This window comes from Haliaeetus albicilla, chromosome 1, assembly GCF_947461875.1.
Source record: "Haliaeetus albicilla chromosome 1, bHalAlb1.1, whole genome shotgun sequence".
NCBI classification, from domain to species: Eukaryota; Metazoa; Chordata; class Aves; order Accipitriformes; family Accipitridae; genus Haliaeetus; species Haliaeetus albicilla.
In genome coordinates this window covers 65,184,841-65,204,531 of record NC_091483.1, presented here as the reverse complement: position 1 = coordinate 65,204,531, position 19,691 = coordinate 65,184,841, and the positions used below count along the sequence as shown (strand labels likewise).

The 19,691-nt window shown below is 38.3% G+C and overlaps 1 protein-coding gene across 6 annotated transcripts in view; it reads right to left on the bottom strand.

Moving 5' to 3' along the window:
• The window catches only part of CCDC149 (coiled-coil domain containing 149), a 55,127-nt gene that overhangs the window by 14,664 nt on the left and 20,772 nt on the right, over positions 1-19,691 (bottom strand). For all 6 annotated transcript variants that reach the window (XM_069792563.1, XM_069792554.1, XM_069792520.1 and 3 more), the window contains exons 4-9: positions 17,754-17,861; positions 12,140-12,256; positions 10,507-10,679; positions 8,961-9,033; positions 7,551-7,635; positions 6,116-6,260 (exon numbers count right to left, since the gene is read on the bottom strand). In XM_069792563.1, the coding sequence (XP_069648664.1) occupies positions 6,116-6,260; positions 7,551-7,635; positions 8,961-9,033; positions 10,507-10,679; positions 12,140-12,256; positions 17,754-17,861 (701 nt within the window). The remainder of the gene's footprint in view (positions 1-6,115; positions 6,261-7,550; positions 7,636-8,960; positions 9,034-10,506; positions 10,680-12,139; positions 12,257-17,753; positions 17,862-19,691) is intronic.

Sequence of the window (19,691 nt, the reverse complement as noted above, 5' to 3'; positions counted from 1 at the left end):
CCCCCAGAGTTAAAAGAAAATGAAATATAGTTGTCTAATCTATCCCATGGTTTTTAAAAAAAAAGTCTAGGATGTACTAGACATTCAGCCTTGGCCCTTCAGTAAAGACAAAGAACACCAACTCACAATATTTCTGCTTCATTGCCCGCAAATGTCTCTTCCCAGTTACTCTTACTTTCTCTACAGCTAAAACCAGAAGGTAAAAGCTATGCAAACAAAATATGGAAAACTCAAGGCAGCATCTAGATTGATTCTGAAGTTCTAAGGCACAATTTTGGGCTAGCCCTTTATTCACAGAGGTTTCTCTTATCACTAAGATTGCTTAAAATGGCAAGGAATATCTTTTCCACTACATCTTTTCTTTTAGTGCTGAACTCTGTTTTCTACTTTACTAAAAAGCTTCAAGCTCTTTAGTGCCTTTATCACCCACTCTTAGCTTTCACTGCATTTCTTGGGTCATCTCTTCTTTTGTATCTGATTCCTACACAAATACTATTTGCAGTTAGCCCTCCTGCAGGATTTAACTTTTAGTCTTAATTCTCTCCCCAGATCAAATGAGAGATTTCTATCTTGTAAAGAAAGCCCTTTTTTCCAATGAATTTTTGAAAGTGTTTCTCTCACAGGCACAGCAAGTCTCCTGGAATCAGAAGTCTGAGTAAATCCCAAACAATACTCAATAGAGTGAGAAACCTAGACGAAGCAGCAATTCTAAACATGACAGCAGAGAAAATGGACAGCAAGTTTTATTCATCAAATTACAGCAACAGGGTAAGTCAGTTAAATTTGAACTGAATGCTGAGAAAAGCAGGATATCACAACACAGCAAGGCAACAGTACCTTCCCATGCTCACCAGAGCTGTGTAATACTGCACTGCATGCTCTCCAGCGAGGGTTTTGTGCTGCAGACATTTGAGCATACTGGGAATGTCACTACTGACAAGATGGCAGAATCTGGGAAGGGCGTGAAGAATAGCAACCTCAGCAAATATCAAAGGGGCGAGAAAAATTGATTAACAAGGACTAAGTATTTTTGAAATGTCTACTGTGAGGGCTCTACAATGACACAATAAAAGCCTGTAAGTATTTTAAAGATTACAAAAAGAGAAAGAGAAAGATTATAACAAGTATCAAAGAAAGCACTGAAAGGTATGGGGGTGTGTATCGGCTAAAAAGTAAACAGTCCATCACGTTTACAAGCAGAGGAGAGAAGACATTTGGGAGCAGTTAGGTTTGTTTCCCCATTGAAACTCAGTAATCAAAGAGGTTACTCAGGTTACGACAGATCTATTACTGTCTTCTCCAATTACAATCAAAATTGTTCAAGTCTAGATTTCACTTTCGGAATGCTTCCATCTGGTAGGAGAGACTCAGCCTTAATACCTCTGTTTCCATATCCCGGTGTACGGCTCAATGCCCAGCAACTGCACTGTGCAGTACAAAGCAACAGGTGATGGAGAAAGGCACAAGAGCAACTTTCAGGGAGCTCTACCTTGCGCCCAGGCAGCCCGCTCCCATTTCCCTGTCTAAGGCCCCACCAAGGGTCAGCTGAAGGACATGGAGTTCCACTGGCTTAGAGGGGCAGGGAACAGGCAGAGATGATGCAAGACTTCTTCTGTGTTATGTTAGCTCAGCCAGGGAGCTGACAAAACAACGGTGATGTGGCTAATGATTGTCACCACAAACAGGTCACAAGCTTAGAGCACTTCTGCCAGGAGAAGAAAAAATCCTTATTATTTTCATAAGTAGTTCACCAGTAGTTCCAGGGCAGAAAAGGGGGGAAAGATACTGCCCTCCCCGCCAGCTAGCCGTGTCACAGAAGGGAACTCAACCCTCTGCATCAAGTTCAGTTATTTCTACTGCTCTTGTTATTCAGACAACAATAGCAAAGTCACTTTTCTCTCGCTTCTCTTAAAATTTATAGTTCATTTATCAGCTGTAGCACACTATTTCTAAAGGTTTTGGAACAAATATATCCTGGTAATTCCTACTGGATCCTGAGAAGAGACACTGAGCTATTTTTTAACCTTTGTTGCAGGTTCTCACATAGAAGGATCATTCTGCAGCTCTGAACAACAGTTGGCAAAAAGAGAGGACAATACTTAACCCTGGTCCTTTCATTCAGGAAGACAGCAAAATACATTCAGTGACGTGTATGATTCTAGTTTGCTTCAAACCACAATATCAATATCTGAAGACAGGTATGGGAGGAATGAACCCCACATTAAGCTGCAAGTTCTTATAGAAACATCTTTTGAAAAATAAAATGTGTAAGCAATCCTGAACACAGCGTGGTTTATCCCATTCCTTCCTTTCCCTTGTGACCTCCAGATAATCTGCCACATCCATATGTGCTGTGGGAAGACTGAGTTGTGGTGGCCTTGAACAGTAGGTATTTTTAAAGAGGCTGCATGGGTTGGTAGCATCAAATTCTGATCTATTTTTTTTATCTCTAGCCACAGTGGAGTAGATCCTTCGACTGAAACAGAAGGGTCACGTCATGGACAAAGGTGCTGATAGCTATTTCCATTGTCCTCTGGTCATGTGTCTAATGCAACAAGGGAGTTAGCCTAAACCTCCCTCCAGGATAAGGTTTTACAGAAATCTGTTGTTCATGTAACGGCAGCAATGCTCCTACCTGAATTCTGAAGCTCCCTTCTGGATCTCCCGTGCTTCCTAACATACCTGGCCATAATCTGTAGGGAGCTGTGCTGATTTACTGCACCTGAGCTCCATTCACCTCACTTTCAATTTAGATCTTGCTACAGAAGACATATACCCTCATACAGATACAATCACCCAAATGTCTGTAAATAGGGTCTGTCACGGTCACATATCTAGTTCTATATATCACATGGAAACATTTACCCAGTTACAGACTGACACAATTCTTTTTGTAATTTTGGTCATGACCAAGCTTGCCCAAGTTAGAAATGTTAAAATTAGTGCAACATGTCTAAGCAGCAGAGCAGCTTCTACACTAATCTGGCTTGCATGGGTGCTGCCAATTTCAGGAACAAATTGCCCTAAAAAGAACATCTAATAAATGGTTTATTTCTGGCAGAAGAAAAAAAAGATTTTTATCCACTTTCTAGGCAGGGTTAGGACTGTTTATTTTTGCATTTATGTAACTATTTAATTTTGAAACACATTACTGCATACAGAATTCATTTACAACTACTTTTCCAAATTAAAAGCCAATGCACTTCTGAAGAAAAACATACAACATTACTTAAACTTAGCAGTAATAGCCACCAATCACCTAGGGAAAATGACCTGTTTTCTTCTCAAACAAGTTATTTTTTTCTTAAAAGTGAGACTAAAAAAATAAAGACTGGATTTAGCCTACTTGTTCCTAGGCACATACTCCCACAGCTCCTTTGATCATGCCACATATTTAGAAAAGCAGCAATAATAATAGTGTATCTGTTCCAAGAGCAAGTGGCAACGGATGTTTTCAACAACAGTGTAACAGCAGAAAGTCAACTTCAACAGCAGACCCACATTCTAATGTACATTAAAAAAATCCACTGTCTTGTTATTGCTTCAGTTAATCAGAAAGCAAATCTACCATTCTGCTATTGTAAACTTTCATACCCATACCTTAATCTGCAAACAACAAAAGAGGTTTTGACTTTAAAATAGGTTAACTGTTTGGAGGAAAATAAGTTCATATGGTCTGAAAAGTCTCATTTACTAGTAATAGAATCACTAATAAGTCAATCATCTATCAAATATCAAAAGCAGAACTTCTTCCCTGAATGAAACAACCACCTCAAAATCTCAAGTTCTTTACCCAATAAATCTCACTTTCTTCAAACAACCACCTCAAAGAATAACTGTATCCTCCAAACATGGTCTTTCTGCAGGAAAAGCCAAGCAAACAGGACAGAGCGGTGAAGGAGAAGACTACCTTCTGATTTATGACCTTTTGCCATTACAATTCTCTCTAGACCCACATCCTTCTCATTTTCTTACTTTGAATGGAGAAATGTCTTCATCAAAAGAATGCATCTTCTACTAGTACCAGTCTATGGACCTGTCTGTTTTACTTGTGCACTGATGTCATTCTCACCTCTAACCTCCTCTGACAGGTGGGCAGTTTCTTCCCCATTTCCAGAAGTCAGCAGTATTTACTTGTAACTTTTTACTTGGCAAATAAATGCCCCCAAAAAACAGCTAATGCACCTCAAATAAAGGATGTTTCTCTGTGATGTCCTACCTGCCTTTCCCTTTTTCACTTTAACTCTTGTGTCTTGTTTCTACTTGAAGTAGTTTCCATTCCTCCTAGCTCCTGAAAAGCTTCTTTAATCCCACTAACGCCAAAGGTGACAAAAACAATGAGCATACCACACAGGAGCGTTGCTGAGGCTCTTCACTCAACTTGCCCAGGATTTATTTTTCTTTTTTTTTTTTTTCCCCTGAAGCATCCTGAACTGAATACAACACTACAGCTCTGAGCACACTCCTGACCTGGGAGAGATGTGGACTGTCACCTCCAAGACCTGATCTTCTATTGGGCATAGAATACTAGTTTGTGCACAGATCCGATCTCTACTCCTATGAGCAGTTGGGCATGCAGATAAAAAGAATCATATCTTCTTGTGAAGACTTATCTCAAGAAAACCTGTACTCAATAGTTGAAAGCAGAGACAGTGGTATCAGAAAGTAAAGCCATCATTGCAATGGTACATTTGAGAGATGCAACAGACTGCACGCGATCAGAGAGAGATACAAAATTAAGAAGTTTTCTATAGTTATGGGCAAGAGTACGCAAACTAGAACATGAGGTAATGATACAGTATCACGATATAAAAGGCAAAGATTGGTTATACCTGGAATAACAAAAATTGTTCTCTGGATGTTTTCCTTCTCATGTTACATTAGCGGTAAGAAGGGAGCAAGGTGTAGCCCTTCACTAGCACTGCTCAGTGCAGGAATTCCTCTTGCATTACAGGACACACTTATAGACATGAATTAACTGAGCTGCCGTCACTTAGATCTGGGCTGCATTTTCACTGCTTTAGTCTCCCTTTAGCTGATTAGGCATTTGCCTTCTCAAGAGTATTAAGAGTGGCTATAAACTGCTCCTCCACTTCTGTTGCCACATCACTAAGAATTATGCAATGGAGTCTGCCTAGTATCAGAGTTATCAATTTTCAAAATGAATCATCTATTCTAGTGCAATACAGTTTACTTCAGTACTACTCCTTCCTTTCATGAAAGATGTCTGCCTGTTTCTGGCATCTGGTCCTGATGTGCTTTTGAGAAGCCTGAATAACCTCTGATTACTAGTAGTGACTCAGTGTTAAAAAAAAAAAAGAAAAAAAAAAGAAAAAAAAAGAGCACAGAATCAAGGAACACTTCCTAGCTGTGATTTTCATACACTGTAAAAGGACAATAATATCAGAATGTCAGAAAATGTGTCAAAAATTATTATATTCTGCAATGATAGGAGCTGTACAAGACACAAAGAATTCTACTGATGAGTAGAACAGCTAAGAGTAAACAAATCCTCTTTGAAAGTTCAGTTCAGATTTTTTAAAAAAATCATATAGTAGCAATCCAACTGTGTTTATCTCCTACAACTCTTGGCAAAGTAACTATAGGAGCAACAGCTATCATTTGTATGACACATAGGCAGCTAGCCTGTGACAAATGTTACACTAAAACTTTTCAGATCCTTTCCTAGGTGCAACATTTACTACTCCCACCAGTGTTCATTAGCAAATGCCTACATTAAAGACCAATTATCCCATATCTTCTCCTCCAGTTCAAGGGTGTCCTTCCTCCCAGCAGCTTTTCTTTAGCTCTCCCTACAAACTACTTGCTAGAAGTTCCCTCTGTGTTATTATGGTTTGTCCCAAACCTGAGCAGCAAACCAACCCTTGCCTAGCAGAGGCAGACAGGTCTCTGTCAACCCCAGACTTTACTTTGAAAATGTAATTTTTCTCTAAACACATACCTGATCTTAAAAACTAAAAAACCCACCAGTTAACAATGACAATGCATTTTTTGTGAAAATGGACCTTCCTTCCCATTTTCCTGAAAATCCCCCAAAACCATAACTTTCCATAGCTTGGTAAGTTCTGTTTTACTTATAAGTCATGCTACCTACTTGTTGGTTTGCCTTTGGTGTTGTATGACCATGTTTTTTTCATGGATAGTTTCCAGCAATGCAGTGGCCAGTGATTTGAGATCTGAAATGGACTGTGGTGTGGCTGGTAGGCTACATCCATGATCCTCCGACAACAACTCTTGGACTATAATGTTAAAAACACAAATGAGTTTTGGCTTCTCATGCACAGAGATGTGACACAAACATTTACTTAGCATTAAAGAACTATTCTCATTACTTAAATGAATACTTTTTTTTTTTTCTTCAATTAACAAAGCCAAAAGACCACAAATACAATCTCCAGCTGGCATGAAGATGGTGGCTTTCTACGCTCATCATTATTCTACAGCAATTGCCAGAATAAGTATAGGCAGACACATCTTATGTTAACTTAATTCTGCCTTTGGAAAATTACTTTTGTTCAGAAGGAAACAAACTCATTCTTCTACAGGCCTACAGACTGGTTAAAATCAGTCATTTCTCTCCCACTTACATTAAAACATAAGCCCACAAGGAAGTCTTTGTATTACTTTTTAGAACTATTATATCCTTCAGGTTATTTAAGATTGATGTGAAAATACAGTCACTCGAACTTTTCCTCTGCAGCTTAGAGCCTGCACCTCTCAACCACATCAGGAAGTTCACTAGTATCATTAGCTTCTGTAACTAGAATCTGACTCTGCTTCTTTATATATATATATATATTTTTTTTTTTTTTATATATATATATGTGTATGTATGCAAGTAAGTGGAGAAGAGGACAGAAGAGAAGTCAAAAACAGAAAAGTGAGTTTCAACCTACCATGACAAATACTACTGATCTCATGTGTGTGTATGAATACACCTGAACAGTAGGGTGCCAGGTATACTGTTTTGCTCAAAGAATTTTTACTTCCCCTTTCCTTCCTAATCTTGATATTTTCTTTGAAGGGGGAAAAAGAGATTACTCCATTTCGCTGCCCATGAAGAAACATGGGACAAAAGGATTTCTTGCAAAACATCTGAATGTAAAAGCTTCCAAGAACAGTAGCAGAAAACCTGACTTAAGGCCCCTCCTCTACCACCCAGTCTATTTTTCATTGGAATATGAATTGTGATTGCCATTGTTAGCAGAGCAAAGAGATGAATAAAGAAGTGATTTGTCAGGGTCAAAGTTGCTGAGGGGTTTAGAGAGTGAAAAAAAAAAAAAAAAAGATAAAACTGACAGGGGAGAGAATGAATGGCAGAAGAATAACAAAAGGAGAAGCAGTACTCAAGAAGCAAATTTTATATTGTCAAGTCAACTGAGAAAAGGACAAAAATTAGCACATAATAATAAACAGGAAAGAGAAGAAAGATTTTGATTTGGTTGGTGAGGAAAGGGTTACTGAAATTAAGAGGTAAGATGGAAGGAATTCAATGAGATATGCAACACCACGCTGCATTTATGTAATACCTTGCTTTGCAGACAGGACTCCAGTCAGAGCACTGCTACTGGATCTACTATGAGTCTTTGAATTTTTTCGCCTCTCTAGTGCATTCTAAGGAAACAACAAATATCTTATTCAGAAAAACAGTAGCTAACAAATCCTTTCATTAGGAGTAAAGAATCTGGAACTTTGGATTTTGGTCTCTGAACAACTGCAGGGCCTGCAGCTTACACCCATAGTAACCTATGGGAGTGTGACTCTCCTGGAGTATTATTCTCCAGCCAAAACAGTCTTTGCAAAGTCTGTTACAAAGACTCATTCTCATTGCAATCACTTTATTGTAGTCTCTCCCACTCACTCCCCCCAGTACATTTTTAAGACTTGCCTATTTTTTAATCATTTGCTGAGTGCCAGTGAATATACTCCAGTATCCTGTAGAGAATATCAATTGGGAACAAAATCAGACTTTTCTCAGTATGTCTTTGGATAGGCTTCAAAGGGAAAGCTCAAACTTCTCTATCAGAGTTTCTAGAAGCCCTTTTAGTAGCAAATACTGACTTTCAGGAATTAGCAGCAGAATGATCCTGCTGCAGAAGTCCAGCTCTTCCAAAACAATTACAGTTCTGTGAAACCCACCAGACCACCAAGATGCTCAGTTCTCACCAATAAACTCTCTGAGAGCCCCAAGTCGTAAATGTGAACAGAAACTCAAATGAACCTGCTACTTTGAGGAACTTTGCCCATGGACAAAAAGCAATTAGTGCTGCAACTGCTTCGTAGTGACCTAAATGGTTAAAAATTCCTACCGACAGTCCTAAGACAACCCTTCTCATGCCCTGACAAGCAGCGCTCCCCTTCCACACCCCAAAATCACTTGCAGAAATAAATAGAGTGCTTGACTTCAGGGAAGAGCAAGAGTATTTTGCCCTCAGGATTCAGTCCTGAAGGTTTCATGCAAAACAGCATATATCTCAACCCAGGAACAGAAGAACAATGAAGACTTAGCAATCATTAAGAGACATGAAGAAATAGTGTGGCCATTAGGGAACAGGGAGACAAGACCCGCTTGTGACAGCAACACAGCTGCAGTCGTTCACCACACACTGCGTGACCCGCTATTCTTTACCTACAAGCAGCCTGGAAAGCTGATCACCCCCCCCCAAGCAGGAGTTCCCCACAGAACTTAAAAACAGGTACTCAAATTCATTTTTCAAAATACTTTTAATGGTTATCCCTTTGTACTAAATCAGCTAAGAAGCCTACAAAGAAGACTGAGCCTGTAGTTAAGTACACATACTAATACTTCTTGAATGTTAATGGTGGGCTTTTCTTTGAGGACACAATTTTGTTCTTTAAATGCATATGAACATGAGAATGAACAATAACCTCCATGAACAACGAAGCACAGTTTAGATGATACACTGAGAGGTGCTTACCTTATATTTAGTAATATTAGACTTAAGAAGGTTGACTTCCTCTTGAAGTTGTTTTAATCTCTCTTGAAGATACCTGAAAAAGAAATGTAATCCTTTACTTCGTGTTACCTTCAAGTACTGCCTCAAGCACTTCTCTTTACTATTTGGCATGTCCTCTCTTTGAACTACTGAGAGTTTTTTTCCCTCTGCAGTTCTGTGAGGGATAAAATAACAAAATCTTACTGCTCTTGACCCCATAAAACTTTAAGTAGGGAAACAAATTGCATCAGAAAAGGAGGCTGCCCTTCTGTTAGATTTGCCAAGCATGCTGCACAACCATTTTGTATCGGTTCTCAGGTTTTTGGGGAGGGAAGCTAAAAGGATATATTTATGTCTAGAGGAAATAGTCAGGAACCATTTACTCGTATCCTCTGTACTTGAAGGGTTGTGAGATGGACACATGAAGATTTGTATACATGTCAACACAAGACTCAACTATGCAGAACTTTTGCATTGCAATATCCATCACTTACATGGCACTTCTTATTACAAAGCAATCACAAAGTAGAAAATTCAACAGTATAGTTGAAAAATGGTATACAGTTAACTGAAACAGTACAGTTCTTCCTAATAGAGTTTATGCACTTGGATTAGATGGCTATTTCCACATAGGAAAATATCTTTTTCATGTATAAAGGGTTTATAAAATATCCTCTTTCATGTAGTGCAACTGCAGCTGTATTAAGGTTTGTGACAATTTAACTATTTTAGAGAAAAAAAATCATATCGCTGTCGGGGAGCAGGGGGCTTAAATTGATACAGAACTCTGTAGGCCACGCAAAACAGAAAAAAACCCTGGAGTTGCTGGGAGGAAGTAATGCCTTTGGTATTACACTTTCCTACCTGAAGCATAAGTCTCGTAAATGGAAAGTGTCTTACAAGATCTATTTCACTTTAAGGTAATTGTTGACATTAAGGGAGGTACCTGCTATGGCTCTGTCAGTGACTCCTCTCTGTTGTCCTTAGCAGAGACCATAAACCACATTCTTTTCCCATGGAAGTGGCAAGAATATCTGCATGGGTGATTTCACCAGCAACTTTTGTTGGCAAATCACTCCATGTTGACAACCTCTCCCTGTGGTGAGAATTATGTCCGAAACTGTTAACTCAGGGTACTCGAAGTCCCTGTTTCCAATCCAAGATTAGCCCATTACAGCTCATGATGAGTTTCTGAAGACACTGATTTTTAATATTCTTGCTTCTGGTGCCATACAGTGATGGGAATAAAAAGGTCTGCACTTCTCTTCCTTTTCCTCATTAGCTCTATTTGGAAATACCACTGACATCTCTGTACCAAATAAAACACTGGTAATTTCCTGCAGCCTAACTTTCTCAATATTATTTGATGATTAGCTACAGTACAAACAAAACAAATTACCAAAATATCTTAACTTTTATTCTTGGATATATTTTCTTTAAAGTTTTGTTGTGACTGACTTCCTGATGCTCCTGTTAAAGCAATACACTGCTTGTTCTAGGGAAACAGTAAGGTTTGCAATGCACTCACCTGTTCTCCATACATAAAGCATCTACGTCGATGATACGGTTTTCATGCCCTCCTAAGACATGATTAAGTTCTTGGTTTAGTCTGTCAGACTTATCTTGGTAAAAAGAGCGTTCCTCTTTCACATCCTGTAACTCATCCAGTGCAGCCTGAAGATCATATCTCAGAGTCTCGATCTGAGAAGAAAGGAAAGCTGTATGACTATTTTGAAGTTTAAACAAAAGATTACATAGCACCCAAACTGAAAACAGCAACAAGCACTGCATGTCTGAACAGGTTTGATTTTGGGAAGTCAAAAGTCTTTCCAAAGGTCATAACCCCTGGTACTTTTACTCTGTTTTGGTATTATTTCATTGATTTGAAGTTAAGTAACTTCAGCAGTTAGACCTATTTAACAGAATTTCTGGAAAACAACTAAAACCTAACAGTGAAAGAAACCTTAATCCATACTATAATTCTGCTACAAACATATTAAGATGGTTTTAGCATATAATTTCTAGGACTCCAGGAATGAACTCAACTGAATAAAAATCTGGCAAATTTGGAGGATGAAGAAAAAGCCTATAAGGGGGAATTTATATTAATTACGGGACTTTCAGCAATGAACTTCCACAGAATAGGAAGAAGAACTGAGGAAAGTAAAAAATAAGCCAGCATGGAGTTGACAGGGTAAACTTTGCTATTAAGCAAAAGGGTGAAGGAGTCCAGTATGAAAGATACTCAAGGACAAAGAGCTTCAAACTTCCAAGGAGAGGAAACGGAGAGCATGAGAAAAGTCTGCAATGAGTTGAGGAGTCTCCACTGGCACCTCAGAAAACACTGATAAGCCAGGAAGGACAACAAATGACTACGTAAAAAGAGGCCAGGTGATAAACAGAGAGAGTGCAAGCTTGGGAACAGAGACACCAGAGAGAATCACATTGGAAGAAGACCAAGTGCAGTCAACAGTCTTTCTGGTAAGCTAAAGTAGCCTGCACTTGAGTGAAGACTGAAACTCAAGAAATATGCACCTCCTCCTGGATCACAGAACAGCTCATTCAGGGGGGAACTGACATTGGTATGAATGAGTGTGGGAACAACAGAGAACACAAACCCCAAAAATTGTCCAGAAAGCTATATAGACGAATTGGATGCTGCATGGTACATAGTATTAATACAGACTTGAGGTAGGCAAAAGAGGTCTGATGCAAGAATTTTTCAAAAGATGGGAAGAAATAGCTAAGGGGCAGAAGGAATAGAAGACTAACAACACTTCTACAGAAAATTTGATTCAGAGGATATCTTTAGGAGATGCATCAGCCACCTCATATAGTGTTGAATACTTTTAACAGCTTTCACTGAGGAGTCTCTTTCATTGACAATATTCAATTGTCACAAGTTGTTGCTTCACATTATAAAAAGAGGAGAAACAGTAATCTAGAGAAGGAATTCCTGAGATTAGGAAACTCACTCTACCCACATATGCATGTTTAAATTAGTGCTCAATAACAACTATTTCAGTAAAAATCCCAACAACTTCACCACTCTTTGCAATGTTAATCAGCTACCAGCCCTCCAAACACAACAGAAGCCATCATTCACTTGCTACTGCACTAGCTCTGTAAAACATGACAGTATATGCCCATTTAGTTATTACTTGCTCTCGAGCCGTCTCCAATTGTTGAACAAGGTCCTCCCGTTCATGTGCTGCAAAGTGGCGAGCCCCAACTTCATCATCTCCAAGTCTTTGCTTTGCTATTGTCATTCGAAGGAGCTGCGATTACAAAATCAGATTCGGTAAGCAAGAGAACACAGGCTGTAGCATCAGAGTACATCTGCATTAGAAAGAATAAAGCTGTCATAGATTTCATCTTTCAGGCCAAACAGCTAGTATTATTTAAACCAGAGGGAATTTTCTGAGCTGAGGGCTCAATCCTGTTCTCAGTGAAAAATTCCAGTCAAACACTCAAAGCATCAACAGGAGCTGAATTAGACCTGCAACAATAGTCACCAGAATATGCAAATTATGAAAGACTAAGTAAATACAGACACATGGTCAATGTTTTTTTTAGCAGTCTCAGGAACTAATTCTGGCCAGACTAAAACTAGAGAATTCTCAGAAAGCCATTTTCATATGTAAATCTTAAAATTCTCTGCAGCAGAGAACTCTTCCTAGTTAAGAATAAAAAGGCACTAAGTGGCTTGTCCAGCTTCATTTTACTGATTCCACTTAAAATCCCACTGCACTACATCAGTGCAGAATTTGCATTAACAGCTGCTAATACATTTGCTTGTGCATTATTTTTTTCATCTACTCAGTTAATTCATGTTAAAAACAAAAAAATGGGCCAACAACAAAAGGACTTGGCCAAAATGCTTAAACAGCTGATGAACTCATGAGCTTTGTGACTGCTGAAAACAGTCTGACTTGAATTAATACAGAGTTATATTCAATATCCAAAGCAAAAAGCAACTACCTTTCAAGAATCATGGCATATTAAAATAACAGTCTATAAGGCATTCAGCATTTACAGTTGTTTATACTGAGTACAACTAGTCAAAAGTGTTGCCTCCCCATGGCCTCATTTGTAGGAGCTCCACAGAGACTAGAGAAACCCACCACAATAACCAGCCTGACTTTCCCTGTGTCTCTGCACCAAGGAATTAATGTACATCATTATATTGCAGAGTTAGAAAAAAATCAATCTTCTGAAGTAGAAGATTGTACATTAAAATCTATCTTTGGTATTTATGGGACGCCAGTCACCATAGCTGCAATGTGCCAATTAAAATCCTGCTGATGCAAGACAGACTACCAAAATCATCCTCCCCACTTATTTCAGCTCCCGTTCAGTGCAAGTCACTGAAGCTAGTACAACTTGTTCTGATAAGCAGCTCACTTGTTCAGGGGAAGCTGTGCCCCCAAAAGTAACTGGTTTTGGCAAACTACATTGCCCTATCCCCACAGGGAAAGTACAAACCACTGCACAGTTAGTAAGGCTGAATGGATCCTAGGAGATATAATTCCTATTAATTTCTTTATCAAAACAAGTAAGTCAAAAAGGCAACTAGCAAATCCTGGAATGGCTTCATAGCTATGGGACTGGTTTTTTTAAATACTAAAAGGCTCATGAACAAAAGGTATGGTAACGTGATTTAATTCAATTAGATTAATTTAACTTCTAGAATCTCTCGCTACTGAGAAAGGCAGTAAGAAACAAACGTGATAACATTTTGAGGACTCAGTCTTGCTCACAAAAAACTGGAAACAGGAAGGGGAATCACATTTTACCAATGCCTCCAATGCCTGCAGTAGAGCAGAACTTCTGCATAATGCTCGGCACCAGGCTGAGAACTGGATCTGAGCTGTGACTCATGCACTATGACCAACTCTCCTCCAGCCCAGGATGGGGTGAGGCGTAAGATGCAATTATAACTGCAAGCAATTATAACTTGCAAGGTCAAACAGTCTGCCAGTAAAAGGAAAACTATTTACTACTAATTTTGAGCAAAAAAAAAATACGTATGAAGTCTTACAAAAAGAATGCTTCAGAAATCCAAATTCAGCCAGTAAAAGCAGCATTATAAACATACATAAAATAAAGTAAAATACCAATCCATAAAACGACAGAGTGCTTCTTCCAGACAGTTGGCCAATCAGAGAGTTGACAGGGCAGAACAGGCCAAGTCCTTTAATTCTGCATTGCGAATGTCTCATGAGGCAGCACCACCTGCTATAAAATTCTTCCTTGAAAATGCTGTGACCCAAAGAGACACTAAGTGTTATGCCAGAGGGTTAAGGGTTTACTTCATATATTAGTGCTTTGTTATAAACTTTATACACCTGCCCTCTGGCTGCTGTATTTTTATTTCTGTCATTCAGAAATCACAGAGGAAAGGACAGCTCAACTTCATTTTGCAGCTAGAGAATAGGTTAATGCTACCCCTCAGGATTCTGAGCATCCACAGCAAAGTGGATTTAAATTAATGGCACCTAACCAGAGAGAGCTCCTGTTTGTCAAGAACCCGTAGATTGGTAACCAAAATAATCCAGTGCTGCAAGCCACTGTCTTTCTTATATTAATATCACAGCTTTTTCTTAATCAGTGTCAGCTAAAATAATTATTTATAAAGTAGCAACTCTGTAGCAGCCCTACAATGCCCCAAACAGGCTTCACTGTGATAGCTGCTGTGCAGGCTAAGAGTCCACAGACAATGCCTGCACCAATGTTGTACATTCCTGATTCTCTATAAAACATGCAAAAGGAAAAAGGCAACAACCACAACCAGTAAATTCTTCATGGAAGGCAGAAACTATCATGTTCAGCCACATACACTGACAGCAATTGTCTTCACCACATTGCCTACAAAATGTTAAAAAGTGGACCAGAACTATGCAAATTTGCTACCTTAAATCCCATTTCTGCCAAAACATATGCACCACATTTAACATTTCGCACTGCTGCTGCATGAATGATTGTCTGCCTTATAATAACAAACTGTCAGTAATACTGCAGCCATTGTTTTCCACGCATCTTCCTCTCGCTTAGCACTGCCCTCGACAGCTTACAAAACCATTTCTTTGCGTGGGTAGGAATTCAAGTGAAGGCAACTGAGTCATCTAGTGTTCCAGAAGTCTACAGTTTCTCTTATGCTTTCCATTTTTACCCTTTTACAAGACAGAATTAGATTTCCTAACTATCCTCTTCTAAGTTTCAGTAATTGTTCTCCAAGCATTGCTGCCAGAACGTTAGGAAGGAAAGAGATTTACAAATAACTATCACAAACATAGAGTAGTTTTCATGTGTCAGGGCTGATAAGAGATTGTGATCAATCATAAAAATAAATAGTCTTAGATATCTGTTGCTGGAGCGCTGCAGTCTAACTATTGCTGTATTTCTCAAACTGCAGCAACAAATTCTTCCAGAGACTGCCTGAAGAAGTTTTATTATTTGTGCCAAGAGAATTCTAGCTGAAATTAAAGGAAAAAATTAGTCCAGTTAAACCAAATGCAAGTAATTTGTTATTGCCTAACTGATGACGTATTTAAAATTATTTCAACAAGTAAAATGTCACCAGTTTAAAGTATTCTTGCTAATCTGAGTGACTGCATCTTACCAGTAGCAAACATTAAAATGGTGAAAAACAACTCAGGCTATCAAAACAATTCTTTATCAATAGAGCTAATGTGTGATATTTAAAGAGTTTTTTTCTTTTTCAGTTCTACAAAGCTCTTGCCACTCAGTGACAAAGCCTGCATGAGTCACCCCTGCTGAAACACAGGCAGAATTGTTCATCCATAAGCAGCTTCACTTGCTGCAAAAGCAGCTGTTTGTTCATCTCCTGCCAGAAGTAAGGTTGACGTAGACCAGCTGGGCAGGATGCCCTCCCTCACTTTGGAAAAAGCAGAGAGAAGAATACGGGGGAAAAACGTAAGAATAAGCAAATTATTATAGTTCTTTGTTTTTCTATATACTATGCATTATCTGTACTCCAGTGCCTAAAGTAACCCAGCTGCCAGTACAGGAGAACTGATGAACAGAACAGAATGGCTTCAGGAACAAGCTGCTTTTATCACCAAAGCTAGGAGGGAGCAAAATCTGACACAGGAAGAGAGTGTTAAATCCCTCAGAGAGATGGCAATGCTTTTTTAGGCACTTCAAAAAACAGCAACCTGACTCTAAAATAAGCTCTATTTCTCATTTACCAGGAAAGTGAAGAATGTGTTCCAAAAATGAAAATCCTAGTCTAAATTAATCCCTAGCTGATGTAGTTCTTTCCTCCCTCTATTTAGTGATGCAATACTTTGCATCTTTTGGAGAGGGGCATGGTGGGCAGAATAACTCTTTTTGTGTTTTTCCATTCGTTATGAGGATCATGAATTTAAATTCATGCTGGGAATACAGATGTCACAAAGATGACCAGCTAATACCAAGTTAACCCGCAAAGGCAAATATAAACAAAGCCAGTTCAAGCACAAAGAAGTAGGCTCTGTGTTACCAAGATCACAGTGTTATAAGGAATTAGAATAGGTACATAACCTTGATATTTAAATAAAGGTTTTACTACCTTTGTGTTCTGTTTGTACTTACAAACCCTTGTTATCTGTTCAGGACTGGCTTGGAAAAGGATGTATGGCATAATATTAGAACTGGAGAACTGCAAGGCACAGTCTTCTACACTGTAATATAGTTCAAACAATAACATACAAAAGAAGAGAAACACTGGGAAAGCTGGTCTTTGAAGACTTGAGCAAGTTACACTGAATGCTATGCATACTACAAATTCAGGTCTCACTTGACCCTCTCCCAGCTCCCTGCCCACCTTCAAGCAAGTTCTTTAAGACAGACAAGAAATAAAACTGCATTATCACAATATACTTATGTTTAAAATAAAATAAATAAAATAAAATGAACTTAAATGGAAAGAAAAAACCCCACATGAATAATTAAAAGCCACATCATTTTTATATCCTGTAACTTTAAAACTGTAGTTGAGGGAGGGAAGTTATCATTCATTATATGTTTCATTTTTACTTAGTTAACCACCCCGACTCTCAAATCCAACCTCTCACTAGTTTGATCTCTGAATGTACTTTTGCATACCGCTCCAGCTGTGAATGTTACACACATTTGGCTTGAGTTTAAATATTTCAATTAACAGAGACAACAGGAGTTTGATTAATACCAAACGGCAGATTTTGAGCAATGTTCCATATAACTTGCTAAATTTAGCAATGAAATAAATTGGTTATGTAAGGGTAATAGGATGAGGGCTTAATACAAATCTCACTAGATATATATTTGTGATCAACTGCTCCATATTTTTGAAGGGAAACATTATGTCTCCCTCAGTTTTGTCATCTACCAAAATTTTGCATTTTCATTGCAAAAAAAAAAATAATTATCACATGATGAAGAAGACATGCTTATCTGTACTTTCTATTTCTAAGAGGAAATACCACTAATAAAATATATTTTAAAAAAAAAGAAAGCAAGAAAGAAAGTCTGAGATCATTAAAGCAAGGCTAGGTGCAAAATACATAGTTAAGGACAACAGAGCAAAAGCAGCATACAAAAATATATAATAAGCTACACTTACTGGTATCCTGTACAAGCTTCTTTTGTTCTACTGGTTTGAGGATTTATTGTAATCAAAGTATTCCAGAAGTTCTGTAACCCATTGTTTTATTTGTTTTCCTAAGAAGTAAATGCAAAACTCCAGCCCAGTTTACACATTTCATGCCATTTACTGATAACAAAAGTTTATACCTTATTGTCCCCTTGTACTTCTCCCAGTCTCTGTTGAAGCTCTCTAATCTCTTCTCCAAGATGTTTATTTCGATCTTGTGCCTCACTCAGTAGTTGAGCAAGATTTGCCTAGAAAAAGAGTAAATATCAGTCAGAAGTTGGTGCCTATGGAGAGAAGCGTTAAGTGGTGACTTAAAAGAAACCCTAGACTTACTCCTCATCTGCCAACAATCTTTACTTTTATTGTTGTTGGTACCTAGACTTCATGCTTCATTAGAGAGATAACAACAAAAAAAGAGTCATCAGGGTTCCTTTATCTTTAATGGTAGGAAATACATACAGCACGTGTGCATCCAGACTCCCAGAACAGTGCCAGTGCCCAAACCCCAAACAAGACAAAGTGAAAACATCTACACTAGTTCTGGCATCCTGGCTGGTGGGAAGAGCAAAATGCAGAGTACTTTGATAATATTTGCACAAAGTTGCCAAAATAATAGTTTTAAACTTGCATATAATTAGACAAAAGGCACAGCTGAGAAATAATTATGATATAATTATATTCCCTAATACTGTTTAGAGCAGATTCCTAGCCAGTAAAGATGATGCCAGCCAGAGTCCCTGCCCCTATACGGAGCTGTATCATGGATATCTAGTAGCGCAAAACTTCAAACGTGACCTGACTTGTGTTGTTAGCTACCATGTAGACTTCTAGAAAAACAGAGGTGAAAGCTAGAGATTAAAAACAAACACCCCATCCCCAAATAATCCAGGCCAAAAGCTGACATTCACATTAACCTACTAAGTTAGCAGGGTGAGCAGTCTCGTCTATAATTTTACAATTAAATTCTATCAGCTTGATCACTAACCAAAAAATAAGGCAATCTCCTTCTTTCCTGTCTACCATATCTGAAAATGAGCAAATACTACAGATAAATTTATTATATTTTTACCCTAAAAATATCTCACAAATCCACAAGCATTGACCCAGCATAGGAAAAGCCTACCAATGACATCTCTTTTAAGAGAGTTATAATCATAGTGGCTAAAGTACAACCTTTCAAGACATTGCCTATGGACAGCTAGGTGTGTCATCCATTGCCATAAATTAGAAAAGTACAAAAACAAATGAAAAAAGAATTTTCATATTTTCTAAGCAAGACTTGGTATAGCCCTATGAGTCAGTATTTCTAAGCTACACTTACACATACTGCCTGGGTTTGAGGCCAACGCATCAACTGACTGTTCCTAGTTCTCTCTCAGTACGTTAGGTTTAGTTTTAGATTCCCTACTTGCTGTGCTTCTCTTTCAGCTCCCCCATTTCTCTATTTGGTATCTTTCTTTTTCAGTCCTGCTCTTTTACTCAGTCATTCTCACCACCACTTGATAGTCTCATAGGAAGTTTTTCTGAGTTTTATCTTTAAAACTCATACACGATCAAACGAACAAGGTGTCTGATAGCCATTCCTGCAATCTTTCCCCTTATTTACTAACAACTGCTATTTCCACATGTCCTGTTTTATATTTAAGAGAACTACTAACATGTATATCAACATGAATATAGCCATGCATGCATCTGACCATTTGCAGGATTAGACTATAAAACTATTGTCAACTGGAACTTATGTATGCTGCTATATGAAGAAGATGGCTCCAAATTCCAATTGGTCTAAAAGAGCAACAGGTTCAAACTTTTAAACAGGAAAAATAACTTGAGAAACTGATATATCATACTTGATGATCATACAAGCCTAATTCACTGCTACACCTTCTGTACTGCTGGTGCTCTGAGATCAAAGGTTCAGAAGAAAGTAAGGTAAGTTTCCCACAGTTTTGGAAGACAGTAAAGTATTTTTTAAACTACTGATAAACCTGAAGACTGCAAATAAAGAATTTGGGAAAAGAGTGTAATAGCAAAAAACATAAATAGCCAATTATAGGGCCAAAATTAAGCTGCCTCTA